We start from the raw sequence: 19,353 nt of genomic DNA, 5'->3' as shown, positions 1-19,353 counted from the left end.
TTTATTTTAAAATTCTACTCCTGGTACCATCTACCAAGATTCATTTAAAACTTTAAGAACCTTTTATAAATAAAATGTATCTAAGATTAGATTAGTTCGTTCAACCTCTTTTAGGATACCAACAATTTCGCTCAATTTTATCTCTATCTAAAAATCTGAAAATATATTATATTATTATACAAGTGTATGAATATTAACAAATTCAGATTGTTAATTTAAAATAAAAATTATATAATAACGTATTAAAAATGGCCCCTGTGGTCTTATTGAATGATATATATATATATGCATAACTCTCGCACCCTCTTAAGCCTGGATTTAACACGGGGGTATATATGATTATTTAATGTAAATTCAAAATAAGGACTTTGAAGTGTTCGTGTTTATTTTGCAAATAGTAAAGGTGGATACATATTTTCAAAGTTCTGTGACAGTTGAACAGTTCATGATACGATATGCACTTTATGTCTATATGTACATTGTATAAGTATAAATAATATAATAGTATTAAAAATGTGTATACAATAATTTCAGCAAAAGGGCAAAGCCCTTAAAGGTTACATACGTTGAGGAAATTCTCAAGGAAAAGGATCGCCACCGTAACGACTGTGGTCGCATTATTGAATATTCCCGTTTAAACAATAATATAATTATATATTATAATTTATCCGTATATTGTAACGTATAAGTATAATCATAAATAAAAATGGAGAAGTCAGATGGTGGCTATTGATAGCAGTGAGTTGTTTAAAAATTCGCATGAAAAAACAAAATATATAGTTATGGCCTTATGGGTGAAGGATTGGTCTCTCGGATATTTGCTTACTGCTTAAGTTAGTTAAAAGGCGCTTTAAATATTTTTATATTGAGAGTTTTTAATTTTTTCAAAGTACCGGCTGATACTGCTGATACCATACACAAAACGGAAAAAAAATAAAATATATTATAGTGTATAATATTATATTATGTATTTATGCTACATTTTGTATTTATCTATGACTGATACCACGGTTTTAAATTATTTTGATTAACGTTATCTTTTTTAATTTATTATTTATTAATAATAATTATTCTTTAATTTTTAAATTCTTTATTTAGTATTTTATTTAACTACAAAAAAAATAAATATTTAACTACTTTATGCAACAACCTTTTAAGTTGTATCTAGTTATAAAACTACATTAACAATTTCAATTAAATTATAAGAATCTAAGTATTTGATAGAATTTAAAATTAAACCATGGCTAAGGCTGTAAGAAGAGCTGCTGGATTCGTAGTTTACAGAAAAAACCGTGATGAAATAATTGAGTATTTACTTATGCAAGCTTCTTATGCAAATCATCATTGGACTCCACCAAAAGGTATAAATTTAACAACTAAACTGATTCATTTAATTGTTCAATATATTGACTTATGTTATTCATAGGTCACTTAGAGGAAAATGAATCCAACATGGATGCAGCTATTCGAGAAACTGATGAAGAAGCTGGTATTAAAGTGAAAGACCTTAGTGTTGATCATAATTTTGAAAAAGTTTTGAAGGTATTAGTTGTTTTGTGACAGCCTGTGATTAATGATGTGGTGTTTTGTATTTTTTGGATAGTTATACACACTTCCAGTGGTGGATATGAGAAAAAAAGCCCAGGCGGCATACCATATAAAGGGCCCAATAATTTTGAATCATGAATAACTCGTGGAGGATTTTGCCTCCCCCCCTTCCCATTTAAAACACTGTTAAATTTGATAGGTAATGAATCAAAATATAAAAAAAATATTTCTTTAAATCATCCAAACTTGATATAATTTCTAAATATCTTTTTAAAAATATAAGCTCTAACAAACAAAATTATTATTAAATTTAAACAAATAAAGGTAGGCAATTTGGTATTGCTGTGCTCTATATATGTAGTAGATATGGTGAGTGGGTCACTATAATCATTATAGTATAATGGATATGTTAAATTTGAATGCAATGACAGGTATCATTGTATACGAAAAACGATTCTGAACTTAGATGATTTGTTAGTCTAGAATAATTAGTAAGATATATTATATTATTACTTATATTTAAATTGTAACATATCGTTATTATACTCGGTTTCATAAAAAATAAATTTCATACGCTCATAAAATTTTTTCTATATTGACGCTGGAGTTTTTTTTACAGTTATTTGAAAAAAAAGTTATGGAGAACCTTGTATTGGGTTTTTTTAACCTTATTAGATATGAATTACAAACATTTTATGAATTTTCAACTTCAAAATTTCTTGCAAATATTCGCGATTTTGACATATTTCGTAAACTTTTGATAGGGTATTTGAATTTTTAATGCTCTTATAAACAAAAATCGTGACTAACAATTTTTGATTTTTTTTTACTACAATAAAAACAACTTATAATAAACCTTGTTATAAATATTAAAGATTTTTTGGAAAGCCAAATTTTTTTTTATCGGCATTTCAAGAAAAAAATTAAGAAAAATCAAAAATGTCAATGATCTATAAATAGTTTAAAAATAAATCTATTATCGACATTTTGTGAAAATTTCAATTATTTACAAAGATTTGTTTTTTAGTTACAGCAAAATCAAAAAATTGATTTTGTCAAAAAGTGGTTATGCGTAAAAATTTCCGTCTTTCTGTTAATTTTTCAGGGTTTTTCCTGATGCTTTTGAAAACTACTGGAAATTTTTTATTTCTGACTCCCCCCAAAGTACCTATCAGATTCAATTTCCTTTTCAAAGAATGGCTGAAGTCAAAAATCAAAGCACTATTATTAGTCAAAAACGTGACGACACACATCATTGTAAAATCAATACATTAATCACTCTGTTAATCTAAAAATTAATATTGTTAAAGACATAATATTTTGTATGAGGTATAATAGTAAATAGTAGATAATCTCTTTTGTTTATTACTTATGTAATTTAGTAATTGTAAATTGTCTTCTGTCTTTTTGTTCAGCAAATATTTTAATAGTTGTGATTAATTTTATTAGCCACTGATCTTTTGATAACATTTGTACCGTATTCATTCAGGGTTCTTCAGTTTAAGTGGCATGATGATATTCTTTGATTCTTTTTAAAGAACTCATTCCTTGTTCTGCACTTGCCGTACGAACAGAGAGTGTAAGAAATAATCTAAAAAGACTTGTGATACAACGCCGTTAAATATCTACGAAACCGTATAAATAAAACACTTATAATGATGTCGGTGTATGTATTTGACTGTACATAAGCAATACGTACAAGTATGAATATATTACACAGTATTATTATTTTTAATTTCTAGCTTATTATTATCCCTAATTATTGATGTGTTAGAATCTAAAACTTCAAAAATTTAAGAAATGACTAATTTTATTTGAAAACTTTTGTTGTAATGAATATAAGTGAGGACTGGGACACTAGGTCCAGGAGCCTTTTCTAGTAGGGGCTCAGGCGGCAAATGTCTATTTATTTCTTGTTAAATCCGCCACTGTAAACTTCATTACTTCATGACTTTTTATATTATGTTAATAATGTAATGTTGACTCTTGCATCATTTTTAATTTGTCCTATTTAAGTGTTATAAGGATACTCTGCAGTTTTCTGTTCAATCATATTCTCTATACATCTCTTTTGGCTTCTTAGTGCCTTAGGTCATTCTTAATATTTTCCAATTACTTGCTTTAATTGCTGGAACCAATAAACATTTTTTTTTTAAACAATTCCAAGTACCTTGTTATCTAGCTGCACATTTTTGATATAATTTATGATCTATGATTTGCTTCTATATGCAGGCTACCCTAACATATTATGTTTTAATAAATCTTTTGAAGTGAAGTTGGTCATTAGAAACTTACAATATTCTTTATTAATGCTGCATTCATTTTGCCTTTTTATCATATACATATTTATATATTTTAATAATCTGTTAAGATATAAAAATACTATTAAAAAATCTTTCATGTTCTCGCTAAAATCATTTTAAAAAACAAGTACTTACAATCATTAATTTTGTAAATTTGTGTATGATATTTAATATTTGACTTCTTATTTTTATACCATAAGTATACTAACCAGTATTTTAATTAGATTTCAGTATTGTTTTTATTTTGTTATCAAAAAAATTAATTATTCAGATGATTAAATTTATAAATATGTTTTTAATATTTTAAAATGGAGTTGATTTTTGTTTCATACCTACTTACTTTGGTACTAAAGAGATTTTATGTGTATTTTTTACTATTTAAGTATTTGTAAATTTTTTTCTATACATAATATGAATCTAGGAAAAAAAGTCAATTGAAAAAAAAGTAAAAAGTAATAAAAAAGCAAATGAAAAAAAGGCATATAGGTAGGTGTAGCAAAAAGCAAGATGTAGTAAAATTAATTTTTTTCGTATTTAAAACACATTTTAAATTCTTATATTAAATTAAATGCATATTACATATTGCTCAGCATCGATATTATGTCAATATAAAACATAAATTTATAAATTATTAAAAACATTGTTGTTGTTCTTTTTGTTCAATTGTTGTTCTTTACAATTTTATGAGTCATATAGGTATTTAATCACAAATAATCACTTACTTAGTGTCTCATGGTTTCCAATCGGTTGTCAGTTAAAGTGACATGAGTTTCAACAAAAGTCCACAAACCGTGGTACATACCTTTAAATATAGTTGGCCAAATTTAGTACAGTTATAATTAATAATAAATTACAATTACAAATCCAAGCTTTTAATTAAACTGTATGTAAGTAGATAATTACTACTTATACTCAAAGGCGTAACTTTAGAACTTAAGAAAAAAATTTTTTGCTTCTATCGCTAAAATAATTTGATATTATATTACCTATATAGTATATACCATACTAAGTAGGTAATAGTTAAAAAAAATTATTAAAAAAAATTTACAAATTAAATAAAACCTTAATGGTAGTGGATAGGGGAAAAGGGGGAAAGGATTATTAAAGCTACAAAATAACCATGTATATTTTATATATTTCTTTGATAAAGTAAAATATTGTTGATATTTCATTTAATATTGAGTTACTAAAAGTATTTGAAAAATCCAAAAATGTGACGATTGCTTTTTTTTCATATTACTTTTTTTCTTATTACCCATAATATACATTGTTAAGTTTTTTATTTGTATGTCTTATATTATTATTAGGGCTTATGATTATATATTTTATTGTAAAAATAGATTTTTCATTATAATTATATAGGTATAAATTTAAAAATTAAATTATATTATTCATTGTCATTCATGCCTAGTATAATAATCAAATAATACAGGTTCAGTTTAAAACTCAAAAATAAAATACATATTTTTTTAGTAGGAAAATTCAAAATTAGATTATACTATTGGTTTTTAAATAAAAAAAAAAAACTAAACTATATCTTAAATTGTAGTTTGAACAGCTTTTCTATGCCTATTTAATATAATTTTTTTATTATTATTATTTTTGGTTTAGTTTAGTTGACTCAATGTAACTTATCCTATTTTTTACAGTATGATCCAAAAGATAAACCATTTTCCAAACAAGTCACTTATTGGTTAGCTCGTTTAATTAATCCTGATACACCAGTAGTGTTGTCTAATGAACACCAGGATTACAAATGGTTGCCGCTTACAGAAGCTAAAAATTTGGCTGTTTATCCTGAAATGCAAGAATTATTGGATGATTGTGAAAATTATTTAATTAAAACCAATGTTAATTAGATTATAATAAATATTCTTGTTATTAATTATATTGCATTAAAATTAATCAAGATAAAAATGCATGTTGTTATTTTATTTAAATAAATTATTTTAATTAATTTAATATAATATTTATAAATATATGAGATATTGTTTTTAAAGTACTTAGTATAATAATGATTTTACATATAAATATCTACACAAATAATATAATGTAATAATATAAATTATTTAATACATATATATACAGGGTGATTCTGTTATCATTAATTATTCATTATTTCGTAAAGTATTGACTTTTTTCATTTTTCTTTTTCAAAATATTTTGTTTCATGCTTTTCTCAAACTATATGAAGTTTTAATTTTTTCACTCTTTTATTTAATAGTGAAACCACTATCAACTTTTGATTTTCAAATGGTAACCTATATTTAAAATATACTAATTATAGGGCTATTTTTTTTTTCATGAATTTTGACTTCAAATTATTATTTTTTGTTAATTTCTTAATGAGATATAGCTTTTCAAAAGTTGTATTGACGCAGTGATGAACTTTATGCCTGTAGTTACCAATGTCTCATAACCGTAATAATCAATAGGACGAACACCTAAAAACCTTAAACCACCCAACTTAGAGCAGCTAACTGTTAAATGAAAAATAATAATTTTAATGTTAAAATTCATAAAAAAAAAATAACCCTATAATTTTATGACATTTTAAACCTAGTTTGCCATTTGAAAATTAAAAGTTGATAGTGATTTCACTTTTAAATATAAGAGTGAAAAAAAAAGTCAACACTTTTTGAAACAATGAGTATTTAATGATAGGTAATTAATCATCCTGTATATATAAATGTTTTAGCAGCTTTTTTGAGTTGAAGTCTACTAACGATTAAATAATTCATAACAAACATAAGCATGCATCAACACAGCTAGTAAGATATTATAATCTATTGAAGCACATTTAATGTAAGTATCACATTAATTTTGAATACACTTGCCACATTGATCGTCAAAACGATGGACCACCATGCATTGTTCATTAATTACCCAAGTACATTACTTAGGATATGTATCTGTAACAAAATTAATTTTTTTTTTACCAGCCTATAGTCATCTTATAAAATTGTTTATGTACCATTTGATATGAATCTCAATAATCGCCAGTAGCTAGAATATAAGTAATTATGAACAAAGTAATTTAAATTATAAAACTAAATGCAGCAGTTTTTTACAAGTCAGTAACTTTATTATAGGTAGTTTTAAAAAACAGTCACTGTATAATAACTTATTTCAATAAAAAATAGAATGTTACATTCCATCAAAAATATTTTTATACCTTATAATCAAACAATGCAATATTCCAGAAAACAAAATTATACTTGTACATAATGATTAGAGAATCAAATAAAACATAAAATTAAATAGCTTTCAACTATACACTTTTTTAAAAAACTAAATTTAAATAGACAAAATGTCCTGCATTTCATAACATTAAATGTTTAAGTATATTTCAATGGTAATCAAGAATAAGTCTTGATATTAATACATACACACACATACTCAAATATTTTAAGAGTATTTATTTTAATAGAAAAAAAAATTTGTCTGAATAAGATTTCAAATTTTTTTTATAAAGGAAAAGAATTATAAGTAATAAAAATAAAATAAACACATTTTATGAAACTTGGTTATTATTTAATTGATATTTGTCAATTATATTAATTAGGAAGAAAAAACTGAAATAGTTTGAACACGGCTTAAAAAAAAATACTTTTTCAAAACAAACAGAAATTTCATTTTTTTTAAATCAGAATCAATATAATCAGATATATATATAATATATACCAACAGAAAATAAATTGTTAACCTCTGTAATACTCAAAAGAATTAGGCTCTTTACTTGCCACTTTCAAGAGCGTGAATTTCTGCCAATACTTCGCTCTTTTTAGATATCTTCACACGTTGATCATTATCAATTTTACCACCTTGAGCAACCTTAAGTTCTAGTTCATCAATGGTCTTCAACTTTTTCTTGAGGTTCCTAATTCTTTTAGCTGCTTCGACTGAAATCTCAATAACGGGAGCAGCAGGCTTAGCTTTGGGTTGCGTCTTAGGTTGGACTTGTGTCTTAGATTGAGATTGAGTCTTAGGTTGGGCTTGGGTCTTAGGTTGAGCTTTTGTTTTGACATCAGGTTTGGTAACCTTTTCAGTCTTTTTAATAGCTGCTGTACCATTTTGCTGTACTGGAGGGATTGTTTTTTTTTCAACCTTCTTGGCCTGGGTACCATTTGTCAATACTGAGGCTAGTTTTTTATCATTAGCTTTGTTTGGTTTGTTCTCTTGTTTTGTTTCTTTTTTGGATGTTTCTTTCTTGTTATCCTTTTTAGCATCCTTTTTTCCATCTTTTTTGGTTGGTTTAGGAGGCGAAGGAAACATAACTCTATGAAACAAAAAATTATATTTACAATGAAAATAGCTATATAAGTAGGTATTGTTTTCAATAATTATTAACTATTTAATCATTAATATACTCACTTAATAAGTGCTTCGAGATTAGCAATCTCCTTGCTAACTAAATTTTTGCTCGAAATCTTTTTACGTTGGTCATTATCGATAGAATGTCCTTCAGCTACTTTAACTTCCAATTCTTCAATGTTTTTCAACTTTTTCTTAAGATTCCTTACCCGCTTAACAGGGTCGGTTCCTGATTCTAACTCAGGTTTCTTTTCTACTGGCTTAGCTTTTTCTTTTTGTACCTCAGGCATTTTAATTTTCTCCTGCTTAGGTTGTTTTTCGGTGAGAACTTTTTTAGTTTGTTGCTGTTGTTTAGGTACCGCAACCATTGCAACAGGTGCACCTGGAGGTAATTTAGGTTTGTTGGCAGCAAATTTTTTACCTTTGGATTCGTAAAGTGCTACTTCGTCTTGAGGAATATAATTCTCCTTGAGTCGCCTTTCCTTACGCCAAGTACCGTCTGCTCGCTGTGTAGCTGGAACGAAGTAACCCTTATCGTCTTTTAAAATAGCAGAAGTTTGGTCCAAATACTGATGGGCCATTTGCTACTTACCAATACTGTAAATTACCAAATTACAAATACTTGAAAAGTAAAGTAAAATACCGTAACACAAAGCCACGCTTTTCACTTCTGATCAAATGCTTCAATTCAACCAAAAACTTGTAGCGTGTGCTTCTCAATTCTCATAAAAAAAAAAACCTTATCATAAAACCGTCGTTGCTACAAAGGATACAACAACAATGTGACCAACCCGTGTTAAATTGTTTTCAATGAGGTTTCAAATATGTATTTGTCTTAATTTTTAAATTTAAACTATTTTTAAAATTTATTAACTAGTTATTTAGCAACAACTTACAACTTTTTAGATATTCTTATTTCTTTTTAATTAATAACTATTTACCAACCACACAATTTTATACCTATGTGGTTATGTATACTTATTAATGCCAGGAACCAGCAAGCTTGCTATACAATATTACCTACCTATTATTGCACCAGTAATTAGGTATTAATTATTATACATATTTTTAACCTCATAAATCATAAGTCATAGGTAATTGAACAGTTGAAAGTTGAACAGGCGTGATGCGTTCGTATTATAACAAATAGGTATAGTCCGCATCAAAACTTAGTTCATTACATTATGTACAACGTACGTGAATACCACATGTACGTACATACAAGATACCTACTTCAAATAATTTTTATTCATTATTTATTCTTAGAATTTTTTCAATATCCTAAGTTATGTAGTCTTAGTTATTTACTTTGCCACGAGTTAGTCTTATTTTGGTTTATTGTGAATTGACGGATTAATGATTTATTAGTTATTACTCATCGGCAGGTATTTATAACAAATGCATGCATTTACAAAATTAAACAAAATAATCTGTATACTATACAGTAGGTGCTGCAATAACCGAGTGTGTTGCGTGTGTCAAACACACGGGCGCCGGGCCTATTAATTTTATTAACCCACGGACCAAAATTGGTGTAGTTTCGGCACTGATACTATACAATCAATTATTAGTTTTTTTACCTTTAATATTTTATAGGTAAGTACCTATTCTTGATTTTTGTTAATTACCTAAAATCTAAATAGTAAACACGATATTGTAGATTATTGTTGGTTCTAATGGCTAGTTTATAAATATTTATTACTTGGTGATAATAAGCGGTTTTAACAACGCAAATATACTATTTATAGTGTGATTGCAGTTAGTATACATAAATTATTAATTAGTACTTAGTAGAAGTGCACTATAGTCTATACTCTATAAGGATGTTTTTTGGAAGGGTCGTATTAAGAATAATTTTCCCGAAAATTGTAAAAATACCATTGACATATGGAATAGACATAAATGTCTACGGAAAATACATACTTTTATTGATTTTATATTATTATAAAATCTATAGACAATGCTGCTACTTCTGGTGTTGGTGGAGAATATCATTTATAGAAATATATTGTTATGAAGGAATTAAGGAAGACTTATGTAAATATACCTTGTATTTTCTGTCTATTTTTATTTTTTATGCCATTTTAAAGATGTGATAATTGTTGATTCTTTCGAGAAAGACAATTAGATATAAGTGACAATCAAGGCCATAACTGGGGGGTCCAGGGGTCTGGCTATAATATACTTACTACCTTTTTCCTCCCTGTTTTTGAACCGACGGGGCGCTGCGGGAACTGCTTTCGCATTACTTCCGCGGCGCAAACGTATTATTTTGTGCAAGTTCCTATAACCCTAACCTATTATAATATAATAATATTAATAAACAACATATTTATTATTTTTCACCTAATTAATTTATAGTACATAGTATTGTATAAAACTATTGAATATTTGTTTCTGGCGTTCTTGTGTAGATCCAACTTGTAGAGTTAAATTAAATGAATTTTGAGTATTTTTTTAATTTTAATTTTTACTTTTTTAGCCTTGGGCTATAATTATGCGTTATATTTTGGTCAGAAATAAATTATAAATAAGTAGAAAATAAACAACCAATAATTAATATATTATTTAAAATTAATGTAGCAATCATTTTTGTATTAGGTATTTAAACATTGAACACGTAATAAAAAGTATTTATTTAATTGTATGTTTCTTAGTGTTGAATTCATATTATTAGACAAGTATTTACCTAACTAATAAGTGAACCTATCTAATATATGTACTCTGCACAATATTATTAATTATAATATATGCCAAGTCTATTTATTTTATCAATGTTATTATTCAATATCTGCCGTCGTAGTACTGTAGCTAGTTCAACTTTTGTGTTAGTCAACAATTTATTTATATCGTCAACACAAATTGTTTTTTTCATCAAATTGTCAATAGATTGCAAATGTTGCACAATTATTTCTTCATAGTCTCTAGCCATGATATCCAATGCTTCATTTCCTTCGATAATATTTTGTAAGCTACGTTTCTTAATTATATCATGGAGTTTTTTGTCCTTTTTCGCTAAATTAGTTTCAGTTAGCTCATTCCCTTGTTCTGTAAATTATGTAAATTAATTGTCCATATATTGATATTGCCATATTGTATTTATTAATTTGTATAATAGACATCGGTGGATCGAATATAGGCAGGGCCTGGATTCAGGACGGTTTTCTCGGGTCATATTATATCTGGGGCCTGGCTTTAAGCCTATTTTTAAGGAGCCCCGGAAAAATTAAACACGGCCTTGAATATAAGGAGAGATATTGGAAATTAAGGTTATAAGCTCCGATAACAATATTTATTTTTAAACCTTACACCCTCCATATTAAAAAAAAGTATGTATAATATAAATTTGGACACTGGTGATTAATGCAGTATGATTGGTATATTTTTTAGTGTTCAGAGTAAAGAAGTTTGGATACTCAATAGCTGATATTCCTAAAAAATATAACTATACACAATATTGTTTATAACAATATACTAATTATAGTCTATAAAATATAATAGTATTTGTTTAAGTTTCAAGTATGCACCAATAACATTTTTATATTATTACAAAATAACTAAAAATCATTATTTTTTGTAAAAATGTACAATTTTAAAGAAATTTAAAATTAAAACATTAATAAAAAAAAATTGAATTTATTTATGTTTTATACTTTTTGATTACAGTAAAATTATTTATGAGGACTTTTGTATTAAATTTTCAAAATTGCTGACCAATCAAAAAATGATGTATCGACATTTTTAAAAAAAAGTTGTCATTTATGTATAGGTAAAGCTCAAAAAGATGCAGGTTAGGTTGAGTTACACTAAAAAAAGTGTAAGACGATTTTTGAAACAAAAATGTTTTGTTTGTATGCGATATGTAACAATTCATAATAATTATTATTATTTACTAATAATTATTAACAATATTATATGATTTCTAATTTCCATAAATAAAATTATTAATTATATTTTATGTACCTAACACATATATATTTAGGTTATAGACTACCCTATAATAGTACACTACCTATTGCTATTATTTAGTGTTAATTATAATATTTATATACTATGCTCTAGCTTTATTACATTGTAGTGTACTCAGGTACTCTCTACTTCATTGTTAATTGTAAATTATTGATTGTTTATTAATCTTACATAATTTATTACCTATATATTGAAATAGGAAGAGGGTTATTAATATAAATTAATCATATATTCATTTTATGGTTACCTTCTGCCAAAAAATATTCTTTTTGAAGACATTCGATCAATTTGATCTGTTCTGTTAAGCAGTGATCGTTGCCAATGTTTTGTTCTTCTAAGCATTCTGAATTTTTAGCAATACCTTTCGATGAATGTTTTTTAGAATAAGACATTGCTTCATGTATTTGTTTCTGAGAAAGTCCACAAATTACATCTTCTTCCAAATCGTTTTTTAGCGATTGTCCATAAATCTTATAACAAATTGTTATCAAAATAAAAAGAAGCTTTTCAAAAATATTAACATCATACATTGTATTAAATTTATATAATAATAGAAATTCTAAGAAATAAAAATTGTTAGTTTATTTGACAAAATAATATTAGTTGTTCCATGGCGTATCTAGTGTTTTTACTATAAAAGTTAGACATAGAACATTTGAAATTATACATCATAGAGTTAAATCCAACTTACACCTTAAACATAGGTACTATTACTCAACAGAAAATTTTATTAAAAGGTTGGTTTATTTTCGAGTCTAATGTTAAATATATAATGATTGTATTGTAAATAAAAACTGAAAATTAAAATTATTCAGCAACAAAAAAGGTGTAAAATTTTATTTTGAATAGGTAATTTATCTATATAAGTAGGAACTAGGAAATAATGGATACTTAAATAAAAAATAATAAAAATTTGTTGGAAAAATAACAACATTTATTAATATGACATTATTTATAGTTGTCTTATTTATTTCCCGCAACAAATAATCCAGAAAACAAAAAACCACCTCCATCATCCATTGTGACATCAGGATGTGTTCTATTTGGAAGGACTTGATGATATCTCATAAAATTATCAGTTAATCGAAGGAACACTACATCTCTTCTCATCTTAAATTCAGCATACATAGTAACTAACACTTCTCTATACGCTGAATATATGACAAAAGGTCTTGACAAAGATAAATATGGTAAAAGTGTTTTAACAAATTCAGTTGGTTCTTCTCTGCAGACTACAATTAGGCCATCAAATTTATTTGATTTTATAAAATTTAAACCATCTGTACTTGTTATTGGTCGATGTTTTTTCTTTATTTGAGTATATGCTTCATCACTTTTCCTTTTTTTATCGTCTGAACAATTAGGCACATCTTCCTCATCTTTTTCTTCTGGAATATTGTCTTCATTCTTTGTATTCAATATTTCATCTAAACTCACAGTTAACATTTGTTTTATTTTAGTTTCAGAAAAGTTCATAGCCTTTACTGCTCTTAATGCATTTTGTTCAGATGTTGAAGAGAATATGTGAACAAGACACCCATTATCATACAGTTGGTTAAGAAGTGCCGCTTGTAATAATCCTTGACTTCCATTCTCATATAGCAAATATTTACCACCAGGATCCAAATTCACACGACATAATATCTGAGCTAATGTATCAAACCTTAAAGCTATTGTTTTAGGAAGAGTTTGTTGTTTGTACAGCACATCTGTAATAAGCCTTATTGTCGGTTTAAATATAGTTAAATAATCACAGTATTTCCTGGCTTTTTTTTTCAAGTATTTTTCTTGAGCATATTCAGTTTTTAATTGAAATGTCTTACTGTTTTCTAACAATCGTTCAACAATATTCTGCCCACTTTCTCCACTCTCTTTCAATGCTATTATTTCGTCAGTGCTCAACAACTGAGATGAACTATCATCAGTTATAAGTTTGTTATCGGTACCGCAACCATTCGTTGACCATTGATTACGTGCCTGATTATCATTACATATTACCAATGTGTAATGTCTTTTTTTCTCTGGAATTGGATCTAGTTTGTAAGTAGATGAAAATGATTGTCCAATAGCAGCTTCAGGTCGATAACATCGCGGCCCAACTTCAATATGGCTTTATTCGATATTTGATGAATTAAATAAGTTTCGTTTTTGTTAATAATTAAGTAATCACCTCGCGAGATGATGTTTTCTAGATTTGTTGCCGTCATGATAATTATTTAAACATTAACTTTATAATTTCGGTCAAAACACATTTACTTTAATTTTAATATATTTAAAAAAAACATGCAAGGTAAATTTGTAACAATTTCGTTTGAAATATTGAATATGAAGTTTTAAATTTTCAAATTCTTATCATCTAAATTTTTATGTTTTGAAAATATTCTAAGCATTTGATAACATCCGCATGGTCCATATATAGTCATTTTTATAGTCGTCGTTTTTTTTTTGTAGATATACAACCATGGTATACTTGGTATAATATAATTATATTTCTAGTACACATTACGATTCATGTTGGTCATATTGGTTGTGCCCATGTTCACCCTTACAAGATCATATACCACTACTTGTATATGTTCTTTGATCTAAGTGTTCACCAATCCGAAGATACAATTTATGACTTCCTCCCACCGTTTTTGTGGTTTGCTTTAAATGAACACATCAAATTTTTTTGAGAAAAATCGTTGTACTCAGTTAATCTGTTATGTATATTAAATATTAGAGTGAATAGGCCAAATTATTTAGGGCACTTGTAGCTTTTTTTTCAAGTTTTCATTTTGAAACAAGTTATAGAATGTATTTTATATATTAAAAAAATCATGTACTTAATACTTAAATCTCGGAACAATTAAACTATTTAAAGACATATTAAACCCTCAAAGCCTTAAAAGTTTAAACATATAAATTAAACCACTAATAACAGGCACTATGTCGATTTCATTTATTATATACATTATTATAGTGACAATGACAACTCAATTACAAAATTATATTACAATTTATAATAAGTAACTTAGTAATATCATAAAAAAATATACCAAGATAAAATAATTTTTTCCTAGACTACTTAACTGCAGACTATATTATGTATGTTTTATGTATTTAAAAGTTTAAAACTATTATATACAGAAATAATTCTTAACTATTACATGAAGATTCGATAACTCAAAAACAAAATTATGAAAAATTTAGAATAATATTTTTGAAAATATAATATATTATAATTTATAGACTGTAGTAAGTTGTATTGACTTGTGTTTTGTGTATGTGAAACTATAAAACGAGAATCATGAATGTATGATAATGACATGAGCATCAGCTGATTCTGATAAATATCAAAATGCTATAAATTTACGGCCGTGTCCCCCACTTTTTCTTAATAGCATTGGGATTGCGAGTCTAAGTATTGCTATCTACAACCGTGGTTCTACTAAACAATTGAAGATTTGAAGTACAATTGACCATATTTTAACCAAAACCAAACCAATTGTTAATTGTTATCATTTTGGAATTTGCTAATATTAGTATTTGCCATTTGGAGTGAGTAGTTAGTACTGTGAGTTTCTTAAAAATTATACCTCATTATACCTTTATTCCAAATTAAATTATTTTCAGTTTTACGATATTATAAATATCAATAGATTCCTGAATTTTTGTTGTATGGTTTAATTATTAACTCCAGTCCTCCGAGGATCTTACAAAGTTACGAACACATAGTCGAATTTTTGTAGTGGATTGTGAAACCTTGTAAATAATAATTACCAATCTCGGATAAGAAATGGCGAGTAAGTATCATTCAAATATTTAATTGTTTGTCAATTTATAGAGGTTTAATATAATTATTTTAATTTTGTTTTCTAGGAGGTAACGCTAGAGATCTTGCGCGCGAAAAGAATCAAAAGAAACAGCAGGAACAAGCAAAAAAAAAAGGAATTTCGGACAAGGGTTCAAATCAGGGTTTGACATTGGAACAAAGAAAACAAAGGTAGATAATAACTAGGTGCACTGTATCTACTGCAATAATGAAATTTTAATACTCATTTAACATTAACATGTTTAGAATTTATTTGAGGGGGGAGATATGACCCTAAATTGTTGCTACCAAACGTCATAGAATTTTATTATTTACTGACTAAGTGAAAAATGTTAAATGGAAAAAACAATTAACTGTTTTTAATATGTGGATATATTGTACAAAATTATTTTTTATATTCCGATTTCTTTTTTGTAAATTAAGATTTTAGCTTTATATTTATTAGTTGTATATAAATATAATTTATTTAACATTTATATTTTATATTATAATTTTTATTTCTTCATTATTAATTAACTATTCATAATCATTCTCAAAATAAATTTTAGAGATTTTTCATGTATATAAAATTATCAAATCTTAACAAATTTCTAGTTATTAATTAGCATAATTACTGATATTGAAAAAAAGTGGTATATTCTGTGCTAGTTGGTACATTTTTAAAACTGGTTTAACAGCCCCCATGCTTCTCTATGCAATTTTAATTTATTTAAGCAACGTTATAATGACAATTTTATTTTTACATTAAATTTAATTCTATTTCAAAGTATTATATTAAAAATAAAATGTCAATAATTTATTTAGATTCTAAGTAGTGAGAATTTTTTTTTTTTTGATTTGGCATAACTTGAAATTGGTTAAGACAAACATAGACCATATTGTAGTAACTAAAATATTGAAATAATTATGTGTAAGATAAACAATAAGATTAATTTATTTTAGTTTATTGTATTTCTAATTTTAAAACCTTAATATATTACTTATCAATGTTTAATTTTGTAAAAATGTAGTACCTACACTATTAAAATATATACTAATAGAATTGTTTTATTTTCAGAGATGCTGATAGGATGAGAGAAAAACAACTAAAAAAACAAGAAGATAAATCATAAAATGGATTTGTGTCACAGATGTATTTTAATGCTGAGCTCAAAATAAATTCAATTATATCGTGTAATATTGCCATCTATAAATGTTTAGACTGCTTTTAGTCTTACTTATCTTATCCTTATAAAGTATAAACATGATTTTCTTTTATAAATTACATTGATTGTTTTAAAGTATCTTTGTTTCTTAATATAATTATGAGTATTATCTTGTATACTAATTAAATAATAATTTTCAATACCGTTGAGATATGAAATAAACACTAGATCTTGAAATTTAATATATGATATATTTACTAATATACCATCTATTTTAGATTAAACATTTCCTCCTAAATAACCATATGCAAAACTTATACTAAATTATTGACAAACATTTAAAAATTTATTATTGCAAAGTGAAACATTTTATAGCAATAATAAATAATATTATTAGTTTACTGTCAATTTGTCTACAATAAGGACTTCCAACTCTATAATCAGAATAAACAATATATAGGGGGAAATTCCTCAGCATGCATATTATCTACTATAGACCTTCAAGGGCCATAAATTTATGGCCCAATCTGGTCCTACAATTTTTTTCTTAAGCCCGGTCAGGCCAAGTCCAAAAAAATTTTATTTAAAATATTATAATATTTATTATTCGCGATTATTCCGACATCGAACAGTAAACTTATCATATTAGTTTTAAATAATTATTTGTCATTTAAAAAATGCCTAGGCAAAATGTAAAAAAATTTTAAAAAGCGATCCAACCTTGGTTCAAGTCCAGCCCGAAAGACAAAAGTTCTACAAAAAAAAAGCCTGATCTAGCCTTTTTTATTTCTTTTTAATGCCCGACCTGGTGCAGTCTCAGACCAGCTAGGCCTTTTGAGGATCGAGTAGGGCCAACCCGGTTTGCAGGTTTTTAATATCTACACAAATTCTTTTAATTATGAAGTTATGTATTAATTAATTTTGATATATTTAAATATTTTAACATCATATTGGGGCATGATGTGACATTACTAGTTTTAGGATGGATGATCACTCAAGTTTCTAGAGATGAAAATTAATATCCCACATACAAAGCACTTGTTCCAAAAACAATCTGCACAACTTACAAGTAACAAACGTAAAATTCTACAGCTTTCACTTAAATCATCAAAACTTGATTTAAAAAAAAATACCATATTTTATGAAATTTAAATGTCCTGATATCTTTATTTAATAAGATTATAACCAATTTAACTATGAGCTGATGATTATTTTAATAATTTCTATTTATCAGAAACAAAATTAAAAAGAGTATTTTCTTAGTAGCTTACTATCTTAATTTTTAGTACTAATTTTTTTGTTAAAACTCATTCTTATTCACAATGTGATATATTAGTATCACTATAATTACTTTAAAAAATTTTTTTATTTCAATCATTTCATAACACTATTCCTCTTCTATTTTTAGGTTTTAATAGAAAGATCAATCCTATTTTGTTGTATTTATTATCTTCGTCATTATTTTTGTCAAATGTTAATGTTAACATTTTCTACACCCAGGAATCTAAATATCTTTACTAAATAAACATTTGTTTCGTAAAAAAAACCCTCAACAGTTGAAAGTAAATACCTATAGGTTACCTATATAACATAATGGTAGGAAAAAAATCTCGGGGGGGGAATGCAAATTAGAATATTTTAAATATAACTTATATAATCACTCTGTATGATCTTTTATGATATAAACTTATTTAATCACTCTGTATATAATATGTTAGTTTGGTGTAAAAACCATAGGTTATGGAAACAAGATTAAATACTTTATGCACGCGTTTCAGAGAAAATAAAATAAGATTTGAAGATTTTTTAAAAGCTATAGCTCAAAATATTGAGTTAAAGCGATAATAATTTATTTTATTTTATTAATTTTTTTGTAATGTCAATTTTTTTTTTATTTTAAAACGTATAAAGTTTTCCTGACATATATTTTAAATAATTGTTGGCTATTATTTTTTTTTTTTTTTTTGAATGTTTGTTTTATATATTTATAAGCTATTATTATTTCTTAATTATTATTATTATTATTATAAATGTACTAGGTTTTTTTAAAAAAAAACATTTGCGGTTTTAAAGAGTGATTGTATATGTTTAATTTAAAATATTCCAATTTGTACTTTTTTTTTGTTTCCCATATAACATAAATTATACTTATAAGTTATAAGTTACAAGTTACAATATAACTACCTATGTATTAATCAGAGCACTTAACTTTACACTATAAAGCTTAAAATGTGTAAAAAAAATAGTTTAAAATATTTAA

At 25.9% G+C, this 19,353-nt stretch overlaps 5 protein-coding genes across 6 annotated transcripts; 2 read left to right on the top strand and 3 right to left on the bottom strand.

Annotated features, from left to right (window-relative positions):
- Window positions 1–1,064: 1,064 nt before the first annotated feature.
- On the top strand, window positions 1,065–5,736 carry LOC113553176 (bis(5'-nucleosyl)-tetraphosphatase [asymmetrical]). The gene is made up of 3 exons (XM_026956359.1): window positions 1,065–1,361; window positions 1,427–1,542; window positions 5,501–5,736. Exons 1-3 carry the CDS (start codon window positions 1,241–1,243, stop codon window positions 5,708–5,710), a joined length of 447 nt encoding a protein of 148 aa, XP_026812160.1. The 5' UTR covers window positions 1,065–1,240; the 3' UTR covers window positions 5,711–5,736.
- A 1,627-nt stretch (window positions 5,737–7,363) lies between these two features.
- On the bottom strand, window positions 7,364–8,892 carry LOC113552107 (ribosomal RNA processing protein 1 homolog). Its single transcript, XM_026954801.1, has 2 exons — window positions 8,226–8,892; window positions 7,364–8,130 (listed from the first exon to the last, which is right to left on the bottom strand). The coding sequence occupies exons 1-2, from the start codon at window positions 8,744–8,746 to the stop codon at window positions 7,587–7,589; spliced, it is 1,065 nt and encodes a 354-aa protein (XP_026810602.1). The 5' UTR covers window positions 8,747–8,892; the 3' UTR covers window positions 7,364–7,586.
- Window positions 8,893–10,902: 2,010 nt separating this feature from the next.
- Window positions 10,903–12,526, bottom strand: LOC113554861. The gene is made up of 2 exons (XM_026958929.1): window positions 12,382–12,526; window positions 10,903–11,213 (listed from the first exon to the last, which is right to left on the bottom strand). The coding sequence occupies exons 1-2, from the start codon at window positions 12,524–12,526 to the stop codon at window positions 10,903–10,905; spliced, it is 456 nt and encodes a 151-aa protein (XP_026814730.1).
- A 520-nt stretch (window positions 12,527–13,046) lies between these two features.
- On the bottom strand, window positions 13,047–14,464 carry LOC113553297 (tRNA (adenine(58)-N(1))-methyltransferase non-catalytic subunit TRM6). Its single transcript, XM_026956560.1, is given in 2 exon segments — window positions 13,047–14,209; window positions 14,212–14,464. Coding segments are annotated over 2 exon segments (1,242 nt in total). The 5' UTR covers window positions 14,342–14,464; the 3' UTR covers window positions 13,047–13,097.
- Window positions 14,465–15,516: 1,052 nt separating this feature from the next.
- LOC113552007 (putative SERF-like protein) lies at window positions 15,517–17,231 on the top strand. Of its 2 annotated transcripts, none has more exons than XM_026954647.1 (4): window positions 15,517–15,674; window positions 15,750–15,919; window positions 15,996–16,119; window positions 17,006–17,231. In XM_026954647.1, the coding sequence occupies exons 2-4, from the start codon at window positions 15,913–15,915 to the stop codon at window positions 17,058–17,060; spliced, it is 186 nt and encodes a 61-aa protein (XP_026810448.1). In that variant the 5' UTR covers window positions 15,517–15,674; window positions 15,750–15,912; the 3' UTR covers window positions 17,061–17,231. The 2 variants fall into 2 exon arrangements, with proteins under 2 accessions (XP_026810448.1, XP_026810447.1); XM_026954646.1 differs by having other exon boundaries at window positions 15,531–15,690.
- Window positions 17,232–19,353: the final 2,122 nt, after the last annotated feature.

This window comes from Rhopalosiphum maidis, chromosome 2, assembly GCF_003676215.2.
Source record: "Rhopalosiphum maidis isolate BTI-1 chromosome 2, ASM367621v3, whole genome shotgun sequence".
Lineage (NCBI taxonomy): Eukaryota > Metazoa > Arthropoda > Insecta > Hemiptera > Aphididae > Rhopalosiphum > Rhopalosiphum maidis.
Note: the sequence above shows the minus strand (reverse complement) of the source record. Positions and strands in the feature narration are given on the sequence as shown.